Below are 20771 nucleotides of genomic sequence, written 5' to 3'. Positions count from 1 at the left end.
TCGGTGGCAGGGCTGATCCACAGGGTTGTGGATGCTGATATCTGCTCTGACCTATGTTTCCTCCTGGATTCCCACCTGTGGCAAACATACATGACAGGACTCACTGTGTGGCTTAAGGAATTAGAACTGGGACCAGAATGGTTAAAGCAAAGTAACAGAAATAGTAATTTTTCAAGCCAGTCAGTATTTCACGTTGAAACAGCTGTTCAGTGTTTTGAATTTACGTTGTGTTTGAAATAGCCTCGGGAGCAAATCTAGCTGCTGCATTAGTAGAAGGACCAAAATGTACAGCAAATATGAAAATCAATTTATGTCAGTAATTCATATTTTTTACTCTTTTTCTTGCTAGATTTGTCGTTGGCGAAGAGGAAATTTGCTGATTCCTTAAATGAATTTAAATTTCAGTGCATAGGAGATGCAGAAACAGATGATGAAATGTGTATAGGTAAGTCATAACCGTGTGTGTGATAAGATGAGTCACTGCTTATCATAACTGCCAGTGCCCTTGCTGAGCCTTTTTCCTGTGATAGGAAGCACCTAAGTGTCATAAATGAAGAAGTCCATACCAACAGTGCAGGGGGCAGAGTGAAGTGGGTCGGAGGCCAAGGGGCTATTCTGGGCTGCTCCCCAGAGTTCTGAGAGTTCCGGTCTCATCCTTGGGCCTGTAGGAGGCAGCTTGAAGGTTTGCAGTGGGGTTCTTCTCTCCATTCTCCTGTAGTGTTTTGCTTCTGGCTGTCTTTGTGACTTTTCTTTGCTCTAATCACAGTACTAGAGAACTTAGAGCAAGAACAGAAGACAGGTGGATGAGGGAAGAATTATAGGTTGCAAATGATAGTTTGTGGGCTGAAATCAGAATACAACCATGTTTTCTTTGGCACTAATTTTTTAAAATTGAATTAACATATAAATTGAATTTGTGTAAAGTTCTGGTTTTCCAGCTCTTTGAAAATTGGGGAATCTGATCAGCTGGCCCCACATTCAGGCCTGGCAGTTGTTGGCTGGAGCTATGTAGCTGCCACTCCCTTCAGATGGACCGAGGAACTTGGTGTCCAACTCTCCTCTCCCTGTCTTTAACCAGAGTCTGAGGGTGGGGTTACTGTTCATTATTTTGCTGGGCTGCTTCTGTTGTCACTATTGCCTTCTGTCTCTTATAGGCAATGCTGAGTACAGAGGATTTGCAGTCTCAAGACACCTGTCTCTGGCAGGGTCTAGTCATTGCCCTTGACTCTTCTTTAATTGGGCTTCTTGGTTAGCTCCAGGGGTGAGCAAGGATTGAGAAAGTTGTCAAATGCTTATTGAATCCCCGTTGTCACACAGAGTGCCAGGGTCTGGGGATGAGGGATGGCAGCTGGGATAGCTGAGAGCAATGAAAACACATCATTGTAGTAACTCCTGGAGCTCTCCAACATTACATGTATGTCCTGAATATCCTCGGGACTATTGCACTTACTGCCTTTGCCTTTGGGAATAATTCTAATGGGGACTGTCCTTGTTTGACCATCATGCTGCAGACTGCATTGTGTTAAGTGGCTTAAGAGTTCAGGAGGAGGAATCCAAGGAGAAGCCAGAGATGTGGCTTCCATTGCTAACTACACTAGTGTACTTGTGGTTCCAGAGGAAAGGTTGATTTCTGACGCACTCCCACAACCAAGGTTGAAGAGGTCAAATCCTGGGCAGGAAATCCTTCAACTCCTAAGCGGAACTCTACCCCTTTCAGCCTACAGTCTGGAGGCTGGCCAGCACCTCATCAGTCCTGGGTAGTCTCAGGAACAGGCAGGTCTTTGAAGGAAATCCTTTCCCAGCTAGAGTGCCAGGTGAAATTAACCTGCATTCGGGGGTCATCCTGGATGGTTAATGATGAAAAGATAAGGAGAGCCTTGGGAAGCAGTTGACTTTAGGATTCTGCATGTGCCAAGGGATTTCAATCCATAACATAATAACTGTACCTGGAAAGGCTCCCAAAGATCCATTTCTCTGTGTTCCTTTCATGGCACTTTCTCTTTTCCAGCAAGGTCTTTGCAGGAGTTTGCCACTGTCCTCAGGAATCTTGAAGATGAACGGATACGGATGGTGAGTATACCTGGGCTGCTCTTGTTCCCATACAGTGTGGTCATGTCAAGAGACTTATTGTCAGAACTGGGTTTGAGTCTAGCCTCTACCACTTGAGTGTTTTGAGTTCTTGAGCAAGCCTCATCTTCTCATCTTTGCAGGGTTGGAAACATTTCACAAATGTTAGGGGATTACTATGGATAACTTTAGAACCACATTGTTGGCCTCCTAAAGATTCACTGTAAGGTACACCCATAAGGTATGACTTATGGGTAGATCTTTTGAATTAATTAACCTTTGGGGTCCTCCAATTCCCTGTGGGCAGAGTAGGAATGAAGGTGTCACACTCTGCTCCCTACTGTCCTCATTTTAGTAAATTTATCCAAGAGCTTCTGAAGGGCAAGAGTCACTCCTTCACTTTTTGTTCCGAAATGCCTAACCTGGTGCCTGCCCTCTACTATGCACCCAGGAAATGGGCACATAGTAAATAATGATAATTGTAAGAGGTTCTTCAAAAGGAGGCACTGTGCAAATTCAAGAATCAAATGCTGATCTCCAGGTTCTTCAGAGATACCTTCTGTATTCTAATTCTGATGTGGCTCAACATCAGCAGATGAGGGATCCCGCATCCACAAGTTCTTTTGCATCTTCTTATCACCAAGATACCAAGAAGCCTGATTTGAAATTCCCCTGCTGACCTCATGCTGATTTGTCCCCAGGAAGGCTTGCCCCTAAGCTAGGGGTGCTACAGAAGCCTAGGAAGAGTCTATCAATGAAGATTTTCCCTCTCTTCCCATGCTAAAACGGATCATTTAAGACTAAGTCTGTTGTCTTAATCTGCTTAGCCTTCCATAGCAAAATACCTTGGGCTGGATGGTTTACACAGAAAATGTTGATTTCTCACAGTTGTGGAGACTGGGTAGTCCAAGATCAAGGAACCAATTGATTTGGTTCCTGGTGAGGACCCTTTTCCTGGCTTGCACATGGCCACCTTTGCTGTGTCCTTAAATGGAAGAGCGAGGGGGCAGAATGGTTCTTCAGTTGTTGCTTAAAAGGACATTAATCCCACTGTGAGGATTGTATCCTGATGACCTAATTACCTTCCAAAGGCTCCCATCTCCAGATAGTGTCATGCTGGGGGTACTAAATGATAAAAGGAGGTATATCATATTTTTAAGACTTTATTTGAACAAACACTGGTTCAGATTGGACGGTATCAAACTGAAAATGTTTAGGGAAGCTCTACTGACAGAACTATAGGGGAAAGACTTTTATAGAAAAGAACATATGGAAGTAGGGAAATTACTTGATTGGCTAGCTCAAGCTGTTGCCTTATTTGGGAAAGTCTAGTTGTTTCCATTTCTTAACCTTGAGGGATTTATAGCCTTGGGTTTTGGTCGGCTTAGGTAGGCTGTGAGAGCATTAAAGCCACCTATGTCTAATGGCCTCCTTATTTAATTAACAGAGGTTAGGGCTTCCCCATATAAATTTTGAGGAGATGTTGCTCAGTCCATAACCTTGACCAAGGCATTAGGTATGCACACATTTTAAATTTTAACCCACATGATGACTCTGTGAGGTGGTACTTATATCATCACAATGTCTAGATAAAGATATTGAGGTTTAGAATGGTTGATTAACATGCCCAAGATTACATAGTTAAAAAGTGTCATAGTCGGGATTCAAACCCAAATTTGTGTTAGACAAAAGAATGGAGGAAGTTCTTTAAAATTCCCAACAGAGCAGAAGCTCTCACCTTTTGCCCTGCACAGAGACAGAAATAGTGTCTGTTTTCCTTGATACTCATTTTTGGGTGCTTGGACCAGAAGCAGGAGGCTGGTGGCTGCAGCAGGGTTGGTGGTGGGTGGAGGCAGGGGGAAGCTTGTGTGTTTGTGCACGTGCTACTGCCTGAGAAAGGGAAGTGATTCTTTTGAGTCAGATTCTTGGCCAAGTCAGTATTTGTGGGTGGGGGGTGTGGTAAGCAAATCACGCTGAATACTCTGCAGATTGCTATGGCCCGTGGTAAGAGAACAATGACTGGATTATACTCTTCAGCTTGCCTCTGCAATTTTATTATTAATGTCGGTGAACTGAGTTTCTGCTGTGTGCATCTGAGTATCTAGCCGTCGCAAGCCCCTTCCCTACCTTCTCATCCTATGACAGCCTCATCAGTTCAGCTCAGCTTTGCAAAACCGCACCTTTTTGGGAAGCCTTCTCTGACTCCCTGGGGTATTTGGCCATGCTTTGTATTTTCTTAGTATCCAGTTCATGTCTCTGATTCTCCATTTACCACATTGCGTCTAATGGTAATTGCATGTGTCTGTCCTATAGTAAATATGCATTCTTGAAGGGCATAGAGTGGGCTTCTGCCCCCAGCATTAGTGTAGTCCTTAGAACTGAATGGAAATTACACAGTCCTAGAATCTTAGACCCAGAACAGCCTTATTTTTCACATCTGTAGTCTTTCATTGGCCACCTGGGAAAACTGAGGTCTTGTGAATGCAAATAGCAAGCCTTAGGAGGACTGGGAAGGGGTCTTGGGCATCCTGGTTCCTAGGTGAGTAGTTACTGTTTTTGTGTATTAACATCTCCTTAAGGCTAGATTTGCAACCATGGATGTCCATTGGAACAACTTGGGAAGTTTAAAATATACCGATGCCTGGGTTGAAGTACAGAGATTCTGATTTTATTGGTTTAAAGTGTAGCCTGGACATTGGGATTTTTAGAAACTTCCCAGGTGAGCTTGACATGCGGCTTTGGCTGAGAATCATTGGCTTAGGGGCTCAGCACACCACTGTGATCTTCGGAGACTTACCCTTGATTTGTGGAAGACTTAAGGGAGCCCATTAAGCAACATCAAATAATAATAAAAATCAAACAAGTTAAACATTGCAACCCTCATGTTAAAATGCTCTCCTCCTAGATAAGTGCTCTCAAAATTGAGAAAAAAAGCAAATGGACATAAATTTGGAGACCTGCCACCTTTTATTCCACGTTGCTCTGTTAGTTCTTGGCTGTGTCTATCTTTGGCTTCTGGCATTTACTCTGTTGGTTTCATTGTGATGTATATGCATGTGGTTTAGAAAAATAATGCTTTGTTGTATCGAGATTCCTGAAATAATTAGTTGAGCGACAAGTGACCAGTGAATGACTTAAAAGGAAAGATTGTAAAATATTTTACTGCCTTAGAATAGACCACAGAATCTTAGAGCTGGAACAATCCAGCCTACTCATTTTGCAGATGAAGAAATTAGAGCCCAGAGAGGTTAAATACTTTGCCTGTGGTCACACAGTTGGCAGCTAGTCAAGAAATAAATCATTCATTCATTTAGTCATTGAAAAATATTCGACTGCTCCTTTGTTTCAGCACTCCACTGTGTTTGGGGGAAAATGGTAGTCAAGTGAACATTTACAAGATGGTGTGTGTGTGTGTGTGTGTGTGTGTGTGTGTGTGTGTGTGTGTAGTGGTGAATTAGAAAACTTTAGCTGGCTTATATCTTCTGAAGAAAACACTTGGTGAGGTGGTGAGAAGTTTCTTTGGAGTATGCTGGTGATCACGAAAGGCCTTCTTAAAGAGGTGACCTTTAAGCCAAAACCTCAGAATAAGAAATGAGTCGTCCATGAGAGCATCTGGAGACAGAGCATGTGAGGGAATGTCCAAATACAAAAGCCTGGAAATGGGACAAGTTTTGTGTATTTGAGGTGCATGGGGGTGTTGGTATGGTTGGCATATAGGACCTGATGAAATGAGTGGTGGGGGATGAAGTTGAGAGGCAGCCAGTGGTCTGTAGATGTCCCGATCCTAGTCCAGTACTGGTAGGAACACACGAAGTCAGGCTTGGAAGGTTTTCATGCCACCTCATGTCCAAAGGTGTTTCTTGTTTTTAACTTAGACTCAGTGTTGATCTGCCTAAAATATAGCTACTTAAATATAGCTTAGGTGAATGGGTATTCACAAGACGTACCTAAAGTCAAAATTTAGATCCTACCCTGTCACCAGTTCTCCTCTGCCTTTACATAGTTGCTTACATTTTTAGAAGTACTCATTTTTATTATTTTTAAGATTTTTTATTTATTCATTAGAGAGCAAGAGAGTGAGGCTCAAGCATGGGGGAGGGTCAGAGCAAGAGGGAGAAGCAGTCTGCGTGCTGAGCAGGGTGCCTGATGGGGGCTCGATCCCAGGTCCCTGGATCATGACCTGAGCTGAAGGCAGACCCATGACCAACTGAGACACCCAGGTGCCCCAGAGATACTTATTTATTTAATTTTTTAAGGTTTTATTTATTTGAGATAGAAAAAAAAGAAAGAACGACTGGGGGTAGGGGCAGAGGGAGAGGAAGAATAGGCTCTCCACTGAGCAGGGAGCCCAATGTGGGACTGGATCCCAGGACCCTGGGATCATGACTTGAACCAAAGGCAGATGCTTAACCAACTGAGCCACCCAGGCACCCCAAGAGGTACTCATTTGTAAAGAATCAGTCACACACAGGAAGAATTCCATGTTTTGAGATGATCAGTTTGATCTGACGTGCTTTCAGTTGGGGTATTGTGAACAATTGACACATGAAATAGTATTGCTTATTCAATTTTTTAATGGAGATTTATTTATTTTAGAGAACTTGAGAGCATGACTAGGGGAGGGGGCAGAGGAAGAGGGAGAGAATCCTCAAGTGGACTCCCCACTGAGCGCAGAGCCCAGCGCCATGGGGCTCTATCCCAGGATGCTGAGATCATGACCTGAGCTTAAGTCAAGAGTCAGACACTTAACTGACTAAGTCACCCAGGCGCCCCACTTATTCAAATTTTTAAAGTGAGACATGGGGAGGCATTTTGTGCTAGAACTGCTAGAATTCTTAACTGATATTTTATGTGTACATGTCTACCCCACTCCCCTGCCCTGTTTTTCCTCACCAGATTGAGAATGCCAGCGAGGTGCTCATCACTCCCTTGGAGAAGTTTCGGAAGGAGCAGATTGGGGCTGCCAAGGTGAGAATTACGCAAATCTCCTTGGATTTTAGGGCAGCCTTGTTTTTGGATTTTATATAGTGGCTCATCCGTTACTCACAAGTATCTGAGGTAAGATTGAGTGGTCAACCCCAGAGCAGTCATTCTAGTATTTTGTTATCTAATCATTTTATGCTAGTTCATAGGTCATGCAAAGGTAGAAACCATACCTCCTCGTGTTAGTAGATACATCTGTGCTTGGACAAGGTAGAATTGTACTTACTGCAGAGATCCAGGGCCCAGAGCCTAGACCAGGGGGGTTACAAACTGGGCCCTGAGGGCCTGGTGACCCTATTCTGAGCATATTTTTGCTGAGTGAAAATGTGCCCTTTGTTGCCAGATCTTAAAATTTTTCAAGAGAAACTGAAAAGTCACTTTTCTTTGAAATTTCCTGGTTTAAAAAAAATATTGGCAAATAATTTAAAAATACGTATTCCACATGGTGCAGGTCAAAAAGTAGGACGGCTTCAACTTCTGGGTCCCGGTTTGTTACCACTGACCAGGCGGGACTGCAGCTGAAATGTGGCTGACTTGCAGCTGAGATTTCCCTGAAAAGGGTGCAAAGGAAATCTTGTTCATTTTTTTTTAATAATAATATTTTTTATTATATTATGTTAGTCACCATACAGTACATACCTAGTTTTTGATGTAAAGTTCCATGGTTCATTACTTGCGTATGACACCCAGTGCACCATGTTCATTTTTGAAAGATGAATTCTCCAGGGTTGCCTTGACCTGTGAGAAATTACTAGGAAACCCTAGCTGGTTTGACTGTTAGTAGGGTGTTAGAGGCCACCTGCCAAGAAGGTGTTTGCACTGGGATCAAAGAAAGCAGAAGGATTTTCGAGATTTTCTTCCTCTTTTTCTGGGACTGTGGGTCCTTCAGCTCTAGTCCTTTGCGCCACCTGCAGGGAGTTTTGGGCAACGTCGCTCTGACATGTTTAGATTTTACTCAGTTGTGAAATGGTGTTGAGAGGTAGGTGCCTATACGTGGGAAAAAGGTTAACTGCAGTGTAATGAAGTGGGCTCTGTCTCCCAGCCCCACCTTGCCACCTAAGCACACGTGCTTCTGAAAACGAATATGGTTAGGCTCCGAAAAAGATGATGTGCTGTTCAATGAGGGTTCTTCAGGGGGATGGTTGACTGTAGTTTGAAGGACGGACCATAGCAAAGATTTTTCTTCGAGTTCTATAGCACTTTCTACCAATTTTATACTTTACATTTATGAAGAAATTAGAGCTCATGGGTTTTGTATCAGAGATTAAGGAATATAAAATGAAAAGGGGGGCTTGTTCTACTAAGAGTTTGTCCAAGACTTTGAATTTGCCATGAGTGTCCCTCCCCAAGTTCTCATGTTTGTAGGCCCAATGAGCAGACCTTCACTTTAGTGGTCTCAGGACCTGTGCTTCCTACTCGTGGTAACATATGGCACTGGCTCTGGACATTCTGGAGAGCTTAGAGGCAGCAGCAGAGCGGACAGACCTCCTTATCGAGTACTCTTTCCAAGAATCTTTTCTGCCTCCCTGCATGGATGCTCCTCACTCTGGCCTCTTCCCTCAGCCCTGGTTGTGGGCATTCCCACAGTTGCCACAGAGGAGGAGCAGGAGTCTGAGTGGGCTCCTTTTGAGTAATACCAGTGATCGTAATGACAGGAGCAGGTATTCTTCTGGGGGTGGGGTGGGGGTGTGGCTGTAGAGGGTGAGAAGTAGGAGAATAAAAGAATTTGAATAAAATCATCACTCATCAAAACATGTTGCCTTTCACACATACTCCGATCTCATTCCTCTTGAAACTGTGATGACGTTGGGGAAGATTTCTTCTCCTTCCTGTGTCATTTCCTTTTTTCACTGTACTTGTTCCTCCCCTCCCCCTGCACACACACATTTATATCCTAGTACTGCCTACATTTAAGAGAAAGCAAAGAAACAAACTCTTCACCAGGCAGTCTAGGCAGCAGGCTAAAGAATACCTAAGAGCCAGCCAGGACTCTTGAGCAGCCAAGTGGAAGTTTCTGAACCCGCCTGTGTGGTGCTAAAATTACCCTTCCTCCCCCTCTGGTGCTGCTTCGGTTGCTATAACAACCTGTTGCTACTTGCAAGAAGCAGAAGTTAGTGCTGGGTGTTAAGGAGGACTCCTGGGCATTCTGATGCTAGCGCAGCTGCCCTGCAGTAGGGCGTGACCCTGGAGCTTGGCATAACTGTGACCCTATGTTCAGAATTCTGAATTTAGGGGAATTTGTTTTTCCTCCAGCCGAGGTGCATTTGGAGAGCCAGGCTCTACAGTGAAAGTAAAGGAGAAGTTAGTGGTGAAGAGTGGGCCCTAACCTCACTTGTACCATTGGCATGTCAACTTGGGGGGCAGCTGAAACTCTCCGTATGTGTTTCCTGATCTGTAGCATGGGGACAGCGATAATATTTACCTTGCAGAGTTCTTTTGAGGAAGACATGAGTAAACACATATAAAATGCTTAGAACAATATCTGTCATATCGTCTTTTTATGTTAGCTGTTAGAGTCAATACACGCCGTTCATTCATTTAAAAAAAAATATGTGAGTGCCTGCTCTGTGCCTGGCGCCATGCTACACTCTGGTTTATGGTGGAGGGCAAGTGAAGATGTACTGTGCTCATGGTGTGGCTGGGGAGAATGCCATGAAACAAAAAGATGTTAATAAATATAATTTCAAATTGTGGTAAGTGTTCTGAAAGCTTACCGTCATGGGACATTGGGTGGTGTTCTCAGTAAGGAGGAGGTATGTTCAGATAATGGGCCTCTTGACCATTAACACCAAGATGGCTACCATCATCACTACCGCCATCATCATCATCATCATTACTGAATTTTATTGTGCATTTTCTGGGTGCTGGGCCCTCTGCTAAGCACGGTCTGTAGTTAATCTCATTTTATCTTAATAGGCCTCTGAGGGAGGTGGGTGTTTTTATTCTTTGTTGGACACTGTCTGAGCTGAAAGAGGAAGGAACCTGAGCAGTTACCTCATGGAGTCCTCTTTAGTTTGTATAGATGAGGGAACCCAGTTCTGGAGAGGGGCAGCGATTTGTTTAGAATCTGTCCATGTAGAGTTGGTAATAATTTCTAGAATCCTAATTCTGTCCTTTCTCCATTTAGCCACCCACAGTGGATTCCCTGGAAGGCAAGCTCCATCTCATACCTGAGTAGAGAATTTAAACTCTCTAACACCACCCTTACATCTTAAGAACATTTTCTAAATCTTAGTAGAGTTATCCCCAGAGGTCTTGTTGCTGTTTTCCCAGGACAGAAACTGCTTCCCTTTTTCTTTAGCCCTGGCTATCCTCTTGAACGTGGAATGTGGCAGCTCAAGTTGCCAGAAAGTCACAGAATGCCGGTGACTCATGTTCACTGGCCTTTTCTCACCGCTGGCCAGCTGGGCTGTTCCAGCACAGGGTTCTTCTTGGGGCTTGCTGACAGGCTGCTAGAGTGGATCTGTGAGCATGAAGTGGAGTTAGAGCCCTAGCTCAAAGTTGCTGGTCTCTGTACAGGAAAGAGTTGCTTGAGTCAAGTGTCTAGCCTGTACCTTTCCTCAAATATGAAGGAGTAATGTCTCCTCCGGCTTTTTCCTCACTTGGTGTTCTGCATGTTGGGTTGTTCCTGTATAAGCAGTCTTTCAAGCAAAATTCAGATTTGTAGAAATGGATACATGTCAGCTAAAAAGGGTATGTGATGATTCCACCCACTTTTGAGAGGCTTAGAATCTTGCTCTTGAGCAGACAAATGGAGTTCTGATGTGGCAGGAGATTGTCAGGGCTTCAGGTCAGAGCTCCTTGATGACTCCTGTCCCCTGTGCCACTTAGCCTTCCCAGTTTAAGCCCAGAGCATTTGTACTTCTCTTGTGCTCTAGAAGGGTCCGCTCTGTCCCTCACATGATTAGCAGGTCTTAGCTCACACTCCCTCCCCAGTGAGGCCTCTCTTGAGAACCCTATCTGTGGAATGTCTGACAGCACCTTATTTCCTTCATAGCGCTTACAGCTTTCTATAATTATTTATTTGTTTCCTGGTTAATTGTGTCTGTCTTACTAGAACATCCTCACCATGAGGCTTGGGACCCCTTCTGCCTTGTCCAGTGGCCAAAGGCGCCTGATACAGAGTGGTTACTTGTTACATCTTTGTGAAATGAATGGAGATGTCTCTGGGCTTCCTTATCCGGCTGCAAAAATTTTTTCTCCTCTTAGAGGCCTTGGAGTTGCAGAAAAATAGTTCCTGTGGGTTTCACCTGAAGCAAGACTAAGACTGATGGGCTCACCTAGTGAAATTGGCCGTGTTCATTAGGCCACTGGCCACTGTCTTCCAGCCCCCTTGCTTGCCATCCCCACTAGAAAGTGGATGGAAAAGAGAGACTGCCCGTGAAAACACACATTCAGGTGTGATTGAGAGGTGGGCTTTGGAGGCAGCCTGCCCAGCCTCAGATCCCAGCTCTGTCACTCTCTATGACTTTTTTACAAGTTAACTTCCCTAGATCTAAGTTTCCTTATCCGTAAAATGGGAGATAAAAGTAGAATCTCAATGACTCAGTGACTTGGTGGGAAAGCAGGGATTATTAAGTGTATTATGATATTTATATTATTTTTCATTTTGAAAGCTAGTAATGTAGGATCATAAAAATTTCCCAAGCGTGGGAAGGAAATCACCCCTTATCCCATTTCCTTAACTTGATTATTCTCATTTATTTTTCCATTTAATCTTTGTCTATAGGTAGCTACACTCTATGTAGGATGCACCAAGTTTGTATCATATTAATAACTTCACATTACATTTTGAGCAACTTGCCATATGACTGCCTACCCTTCCTAGTTAAATTAGATGTCCCACCCTTTAATTATTTCAAACCCTATCTTCGGGCAGTGATGTTGCTTTGGCATTTTTTTTGTTTGTTAGTAAAAATGATGCTTTTGTGAATATATTTGTCTTCTTTGTTTTCTTTTGAATCTTTATTCATTTTAAAGACCCACACGTTACTCTTGTGCCCAGGGATAGTAGGTCTATGTAAGTACTTTTTGACCAGTGTTGAAGCTGGATCTGCTCTTATTCTAGACTTGTCCCACTTAAGCTTTAAGTAGATCTTAGTGTTTTGGAATTAGGTTCATAGGTAACTTTGCTCCATTCTTTGTCCTTGAACATCCTTGGAGTTAGAAACTAGAAATTTTTGTTTCACAATTGAGGTTCTCAGAAGGTGGAGTCCTGGCTTTGCCACCATAACTGGTATTTACCTTGTTTCTGGCATTGTATTGGTTCCTTATGATAGACACGCAAAACCATTGATCTGTTGTTGGGGGGGCGGTGGCTTGATTTAACGCACATTATTTGCCGAGTAGGACAGCTGCGTTGTCTGCTGTCTGGGTCTGAGGGAATGGTGAACCTATGAAATTGATCAGGCAGAGGTCTTGACAAGATTGCTTTTATTCCTGCAACATTTTACGCTTTTTCTCCTCTCCTCTTTTTGCCAGGAAGCCAAAAAGAAGTATGACAAGGAGACAGAAAAGTATTGTGGCATCTTAGAAAAACACTTAAATTTGTCTTCCAAGAAGAAAGAATCTCAGCTTCAGGAGGTAAGAAACTTCACTAGTATCCTGAATAAGGTGTTCAAGTTCTCTGTGGTGCTGGGGATGTGTGCTGGTTCCTCTTTGCCAGAAAATCCTAGGGTTTGAAGAGACCTCACAAAGCAGGAGCTTGACCCTGATCCCTCATCAGATGCTTGTATCTTCCTGCCCATAGCACCCCTTTTCTGGATGTCCAGCCTACCAATGGGGTAGGGGCATGTACTGCTGATCATGCTCAAGCACCTCCTTGTTGGGCAGCCCTAGTCACTAAAATGTGCTTCTTCCTTTCAGACCGAAATCTGGTTTCCTGTTTCTCTCACCCTTTACCTTGATTCTGCACTTACTGCCTTACTTTTTGACTTCCTGCCTTATATCAGTGATTTGAAACATTAGCATCTGAAACTATTTGGTCATCCTTCTTTATTGTTGTTACTACTGTTATTATTATTTTTAGAAGATTTTATTTTTTTTATTAGAGAGCAGGAGCTGGGGAGGTAGGGGCAGAGGGAGAAACTGAGCAGGGATCCTGACTTGGGACTCAATCCCAGGACACTGGGATCATGACCTGAGCTGAAGGCAGACGCTTAACCAACTGAGCCACCTAGGCGCCCCTGTTTTTATTTTTTTAAAATTATTTCATGCTATCCAGAGCAATCTATACTTTCAACACCATCAGGATCAGAACACCAATGCCATTTTTCAAAGTGCTGGAACAAATAATCCTAAAATTCGTGTGGAACCAGAAAAGACCCCGAATCACCAAGGAAACGTTGAAGAAGAAAAACAAAGCTGGGGGCATCAGGTTGCCTGATTTCAAGCTATATTACAAAGCTGTGATCTCCAAGACAGCAGGGCACTGGCACAAAAATAGACACATAGATCAGTGAAACAGAATTGAGAGCCCAGATATGGGCCCTCAACTCTATGGTCAACTAATATTCGACAAAGCAGGAAAAACATCCAATGGAAAAAAGACAGTCTCTTCAATAAATGGTGCTGGGAAAATTGGACAACTATATACAGAAGAACGAAACTCAATGAAACTCATTCTCTCACACCATACACAAAGATAAACTCCAAATGGATGAAAGACCTCGATGTGAGACAGGAGTCCATCAAAATCATAGAGCAGAACATAGGCAGTAACCTCTTTGACATCGGCCACAGCAACTTCTTTCATGACATATCTCCAAAGGCAAGGGAAACAAAAGCGAAAATGAACTTTTGGGACTATATCAAGATAAAAAGCTTCTGCACCGCAAAGGAAACAGTCAACAAAACAAAGAGGCAACCCATGGAATGGGGGAAGATATTTGCAAATGGCACTACAGATAAAGGGCTGGTATCCAAGATCTATAAAGAACTTCTCAAACTAAACACCCAAAAAATTACAAATAAGTCAAAAAATGGGCAGAAGATATGAACAGACACTTTTCCAAAGAAGACATACAAATGGCTAACAGACACATGAAGAAATGTTCAACATCATTAGCCATCAGGGAAATTCAAATCAAAACCACGTTGAGATACCACCTTACACCAGTTAGAGTAGCAAAAATTGACAAGGCAAGAAACAACGAATGTTGGAGAGGATGTGGAGAAAGGGGATCCCTCTTACATTGTTGGTAGGAATTCAAGTTGGTACAGCCACTTTGGAAAACTGTGGAAGTTCCTCAAAAAGTTAAAAATAGAGCTAACCTATGACCCAGCAATTGCACTACTAGGTATTTACCCCAAAGATACAGATGTAGTGAAAAGGGCCATATGCACCCCAGTGTTCATAGCAGCATTGCCCACAATAGCCAAACTGTGGAAGGAGCTGAGATGCCCTTCAACAGATGAACGGATAAGATGTGGTCCATATATACAATGGAATATTACTCAGCCATCAGAAAGGATGAATACCCACCATTTGCATCAACAGGGATGGAACTGGAAAATATTATGCTAAGTGAAATAAGTCAGGCAGAGAAAGACAATTATCATATGGTTTCACTTATTTGTGGAACGTAAGGAATAGCAGGGAGGACATTAGGAAGGAAGGGAAAAATAAAGGGGAGAATCAGAGGGGGAGATGAACCATGAGAGACTATGGACTCTGGGAAACAAACTGAGGGTTTTAGAGGGGAGAAGAGTGGGAGGATGGGTCAGCCCAGTGATGGGTATAAATGAGGGCACGTATTGCATGGAACACTGGGTGTTATGTGCAAACAATGAATCATGGAACACTACATCAAAAACTAATGATGTACTATATGGTAACCAACATAACATAAATAAATAAATAAAATAATTTCAACCAAAAAAACCCGACCAAAAGCACAAACCTACTTCAACCAGTACTTGACATCAGCCTTTCTTTCTTCCTTCCTTTCTTTTCTTTTTTCTTTAAGCAGAATTTGTCATTCATATGTTTTATGGTTTGGTAACCTTGTGTCAGAAAAGGTATATTATCTGACCTATCCTGAGCCTTTCTGGATTGACTTGAAGAGTAGTTCACTTGGAAAAATAAGTTAGCATTGCAGCCATGGATCTCTGATCATTTTCGTTTAGTTCGTGGAGATTTGCATGGTAAGGATGATGTTTCTGGGAGACAGAGCCATTTCCTAGTGGAACTCCAAAGTTGACTACATGAATGTTATTTTACTCTTAACAATTTGCTTGACCTTTCTCAGGTATATGCTAAAGAGAGGCTGTGACTTCCACGCTCGTCCTCATTCTTTTTTTTTTTTTTTTTTGAGTTTTTATTTAAATTCCAGTATAGTTAACATACAGTGTAATACTAGTTTCAGGTGTACAATTTAGTGATTCAGCACTTCTGTACATCACCCGGTGCTCATCAGGACAAGTGCACTCCTTAATCCCCATCACCTATTTACCTCCCATCCTTCCACTTACCTCCCCTCTGGTAACGATTAGTGTGTTCTCTTTAATAAAGAGTCTGTTTCTTGGTTTGTCTCTCTCTCTCTCTCTTTTTGTTTGCTCATTGGTTCTGTTTCTTAAATACCGCATGAGTGGAATCATATATTCATTTTTCTCTGGATGACTTATTTCACTTAGCATTATACTGTCTAGCTCCATCCATGTTGCTACAAATGGCAAGATTTCTTTTTTTAAAATAATGCCTGAGTAATATTCCATTGTATTATATACCGCATCTTCTTTATCCGTTATTAGTCAGTGGACACTTGTCAGGCTAGCCCTCATTCTTGAATTTACTTTGTTTTTGAGAAAGTACCGTGCAATACTTCTAGCAGGTGAAAGTTACTCTGAAGATCCTGTGGTTGAAGGTTGAACAATGAAGATACCTCAGGAGATGGTGGAGTTGAGTCTCCTGCCAACCAGGATTTGTTACCCTTGCTCAGTTAGGAATGCCTGGTTCTCAGAACCCTCTGTTTTGATACGGGTATTTAAACCAGCTGCGTAAGTGACAAAGAGGGCCCAATAGCAACTCCGGCAACAAGTGTTTGTGGTGGGCTTTGCAGATCAATTCTTGGCCAACACCCAACAGCAACTGAGCACTTGGTGTGAACTGTACAAAGTAGAAAACACTAACCTATCTTTGAAGATCTTGTGCCTGGCCTAGGGAAAAAGCAGCAAACACATAGCGAGGTGATTCTTGAAGATACCGTAGCTATTCAGGTAAATCATCTCAGATGTGCTTGAGAAGGCTAAAGAAACCTATTTTCAGTGGATAGTATATAAAGTACTAAATTCATTGAATGGCATCCCTGCTGTGCATGGGGTATGAGCACTGGAAGATGCCCAAGAATATGTGACTATCCTTGCTAAGTGTGTATATCCATTCAGGATCTGTCCTGATGCCCTCACTTTTTAGTTACCCTTCTTTGAGTGTTATTTGGCATTTAGGGTTTGGAAACTACATTTAAGGAAAGTCTTTTTGGCTGCAACTCAGAATGACCAGAGCTGGCCAGCTCTGTTGTTTCTGAATAGTTAACAGGAGTCAGGGTCTTTAAGAGTTTAGCAACCGTGTGATTGTTCTAGCACCTACTGGTGTTGGGAGGCCCATAGTACAGTTAGTCTGTAGGCATGGCCTTCCCCAGAGTGAGGATGCTTTTCTGATCTCTTCCCCCTGTTCCTGGATACTGCTGACATGGTCTGGGATGAGTCTAACATACTCTTTTAAGACCATGCCAATATCCTGTCCTCTTGAGATAGCCCGGTGTCAGGACCAGAGCACTGGGTGGCAAAGAGATATCTTACTTTAGGGCCTGCTGTGCCGTATATTCACTGTGTGACCTGGGGCAAGTGCTCATCTCTCTGAGTTTTTAGTCCCATTTTTTGTAAAATACAAAATATCTATTCTGTCTACTTCATATGTGAGAGGGCAAATTATGGCTGCTAAACAAATATGAAGTATTAATCCCAAGACTGTTCCCTGTTCCCAAATCGGATGGTACTCTCTTCCTCACTGACTTAGTATGTCTAGGTTACTAAAATAGACGACCACAGACTAGGTAGCTTATAGAGACAAATTTAACTCTCACAGTTCTAGAGGTTAGGAAGGCCAGTGTTAAGATTTAGTGTCTGGTGAGAGCTTGCCTCCTGCTTCGTAGATGGTTGTCTTCTTCCTGTAGTCTCACGTGGTGGAAGGGCTAAGGGAGCTCCCCGGGTGCTCTCCCAAGGCCACTCATCCCATTCATGAAGACTCCACCCTCATGACTTGATCACCTCCAAGTGAGGCCCCATCTCCGAGTGCGGTCACGTTGGGGGTTAGGTTTCAACATATGAATGTTGTCAGGGACACAAACATTCAGTCCATGACACTGACTTGGCCAGTTATACATATTAGTGGGCATTTCTTCATTACGTTCTTTTGTTACACTATGTTGTGTGTGCTTGTCTTTGACCCAGTCATACTTTCTAAGTACTTTGTAGGCCAAGGAGCGGGCTGCAGGTCTTTCTTTCAGAAAGGTCTGGTTCTGTTCTCAAGCCTTGCTTTTTAGTGCGTGAGCTTAATTAAATTGATAAAAATCTTATGACAACAAAAATGATAGAATGCTTTTACTGACAACCACAATAATAGCAGCAAATGTTTACGGAATGCTTATTTTTGCACTGGGTATTATGTTAGGCACTTTACTTAGAATCTTCTCAAATCCTTACTTCCCCTGTGAGGTACACCTGTATTCCCTCTGTTTTACATATGAGGAGACTGAGGCTCAAAGATGTTAAACAGCCTGTGCACAGCTCGTCAGTGAGGTTATACACACTGGCTCCTGACCCTGGAGCTCTTTTCTCTTACCTCACTGTGCTCTTCTCCTTGCCTCTCTTCTCTTGGGAGGGTGGGATGTTGATGGGCTGCCTGTAAGTCATTGTTATTCAACGCACGTGTCATGAAAATGGAATTGGCTGGAAAGAGGGACCTTGATAATCTGGTTGAACCTCCTGGAAACATATTTGAAGGAACTGCGTTCCTTGCAGAGGTAGATTTGTTCAAAGTCTTCCAGCTATTTAGTGATGATTTTCTTCACATTTATTAAAAAATCAACTTAGGAACATGACTAAAGACGTAGAGCGCTTTTAATGAAATCTACTTTCTCTGATTATCCAGAATTCTTCCCTGATTGCAGGCAGGGCTTGGAACTGAATACTTTTAACATCTAGCCCATCCCCACATCCTGGTGGGTAAAATCATGGCGCAGTCATGTGGAATGACACTGCCATCTAGTGGATGATTCTTTTTTAAATAACTTTTTCAAGGGCTAAGAAGCTTCAAAGACAATATTCACTTAACACATATTCACTGCACGCTTCTGTGAGTCTATTCAGGTGTTGAGCGAATTGTGGAGAGTGAAATGAATGATGGGCTTTCCTGGAACTTACAATCGAGGACAATGTCTCTTTTCCAAGAAGCATAGAATGGTTGGTACATCTCAGACAAGCTGGTAGATTCACTGGTTCTCAGTAACAAGCAGAGAAATGATTTGAGTGGCCTCCTAGGTGGGCAGGACTCTTGGCCAGTGAGTCCATTGCAGGATTGGGGTCTAAGGATGTGATGAATTCTGTGACCCAGATGAGCAGGGGCGTTAGCGAGAGAAACATACCATTCCACTTGGATTTCTTTTTCCCTTTCCTTCGGAAATACATTGAGTTAGGCATTGGTTCTGAGAACTGGATCACTATTGGCCCTGTAGAGATCAATTCATTCATTCCTCAAACTTCTCTTGAATACTTACTATGGGCTAGGCACCGTTCTGGAAGCTGGGATAGTAAAGTGGAAAAATGAGACAAAGTCTTTGCTCTCATTGACATTATATTGCTGTAGGCAAAATGCAAGAAGAGAAAAGCATGGAAAAGAATTTTACATAGTGATAAGGAAATAAATTGGGAGATAGGTTACCCCAGGGAGTCTTTATTTTATGTACAGTAACGTGGTAAATGAAGTCTTCTCTAAAGAGGCTAACATTTGAATGGAAACCAGAAGAATGAGAAGGACCACCAAGAGAAAAGCTAGGACAGTGTTCTTTAAATAGTGGATATGTTGGGTTGCCTGGCTGGCTCGTTGGTAGAGTGTGTGACCCTTGAACTCAAGGTTGTGAGTTCGAGGCCCACGCTGGGTGTAGAGATTACTTAAAAAATAAAGTGTTTTTTTCTTTTTAATTGTGTGTGTGTCATAAAAATCTGAATTACTGGGTCATGAAATACAATAGAGAAGACTAGAACAGAAAAAGCCTGTAAAGGCATGTTTTTTTCAGGTCATAATGTATAAGGTGTTTCTCAGTGTGTCTTAAAGTTTAAAAAAAATTGAATATTTATCAAGAAGAGTTTTATCAGCAGAAGGAATACCCAAGTGCAAAGATTGCATGGCAGGAAAGCATTTAGAGTGTTACAGGACAGGGAGTCTATCAGGGAGGCTGGAGCACAGTGAGAGTGCTTTGGGTGGAGGCTGGGAAGAGGGACAAGTGGGCAGGTCACACGGGGTCTTGTAGACCATGGTGGAAGCCAGAGAAAGGCTTTGAGAGGGTTGTGAAAGCTCTGGTTCAAATTTTAAGAAAGCTTTTCTGGTTACTGGGTGCAGACTGGATTGGGGTTGGGGAGAGAAAGCAAGCAGGGAGACCAGTTAGGGAAGGAGTATAATCACCCAGAGATGCATGGCTGACTTAGGGGAGGAGCTGGGATTGAAGCCCATCTGCTCTGAAGTGCCTGGGGGTAGTGACAACAAATGTGCACACAGCACTTTTTGGTATTCGGATTGTTCATATCCTTTAGCTCATTTTCTCTTGAAAGTAGCTCGCTGCAGAGCAAGGGCAGATACCGTCTCCACCCTCCAGGTGTGGGAAAGAGACCCAGAGAGGATAAGTGACTTGAGCAGGTCTCTCTAGCTAGAGAATGCTAGAAGTGCAAGTCCACGCCTGGTGTTTGCTATTAGCTCTCTGACTGATGCTGGGCTCTGCTGTTTGTCTCAGAGGAGTTTCCTCCATTGCTGCCTAACTGCAGGAGCCACTTTGCAAATTTCCAAAATGACTCTTTCTTCAGTTGCAGTGTCAGTTGGCAAGCTGGAGCAGGGAGGATGTTTGAGGTGTGTGGGTGGTCAGGGGAAGTAGATGCATCCCTGGTGTCAGTGTATTGGATTTGCAGTATGAGGAAATTAAAGGCTGCAGGAACATATGGGGCTTAGCTGGCAGGAGCCCAGGAGGAAGGGATGTCAGCCCAGTGGTCTGAATGGCCACACCTGGGGAGGGGGGTGCAGCACTTTCCGAAACTGTGTCTCCAAATTAAGATCTCTCAGTCCTTGGTGCCAGCTTGTTCTGCTTGGAGGCTTAGAAAATATCCCCAGGCCTAGCCCTTCATTTTGCTTTTGTTCAGCACTTACTCAGCCGACCAGCTTCTGTGTGTTAATATGTTGACCTGGGAGGAAGTTGCTCACAGGAGAGTTGAATGGGCTATTTGTACTCTCCCAGAGTTTGCAATTTTCTGTTTATTTACATGATTACCTAGTATCTGTTTTCTTCACTATGCTGTGAACTCCATGAAGGAAGTTTCTCTTTTTTCATAATGGCTTGAATGAATGACAAATCATGATGATTTGCCAAGTCCTTTAGATAGGAAGATAGCAGTGCCATATTTGGTGTAATGGCAGCTGTCTGTCCCAAGTTTCTTCTGCAGGGATCTTGACAAGGGAG

At 43.1% G+C, this 20771-nt stretch overlaps 1 protein-coding gene across 6 annotated transcripts in view; it reads left to right on the top strand.

Moving 5' to 3' along the window:
• Positions 1-20771, top strand: part of ARHGAP26 (Rho GTPase activating protein 26) — a 414027-nt gene that overhangs the window by 99016 nt on the left and 294240 nt on the right. For all 6 annotated transcript variants that reach the window (XM_045794390.2, XM_087862168.1, XM_045794392.2 and 3 more), the window contains 4 exons: positions 350-445; positions 2009-2070; positions 6964-7035; positions 12532-12633. In XM_045794390.2, the coding sequence (XP_045650346.1) occupies positions 350-445; positions 2009-2070; positions 6964-7035; positions 12532-12633 (332 nt within the window). The remainder of the gene's footprint in view (positions 1-349; positions 446-2008; positions 2071-6963; positions 7036-12531; positions 12634-20771) is intronic.

This window comes from Ursus americanus, chromosome 5 (assembly GCF_024610735.1).
Source record: "Ursus americanus isolate L20-20 chromosome 5, mUrsAme1.1.p, whole genome shotgun sequence".
Lineage (NCBI taxonomy): Eukaryota > Metazoa > Chordata > Mammalia > Carnivora > Ursidae > Ursus > Ursus americanus.
The sequence above is the reverse complement of the archived record's forward strand: the minus strand, read 5'-3'. Positions and strand labels throughout refer to the sequence as shown.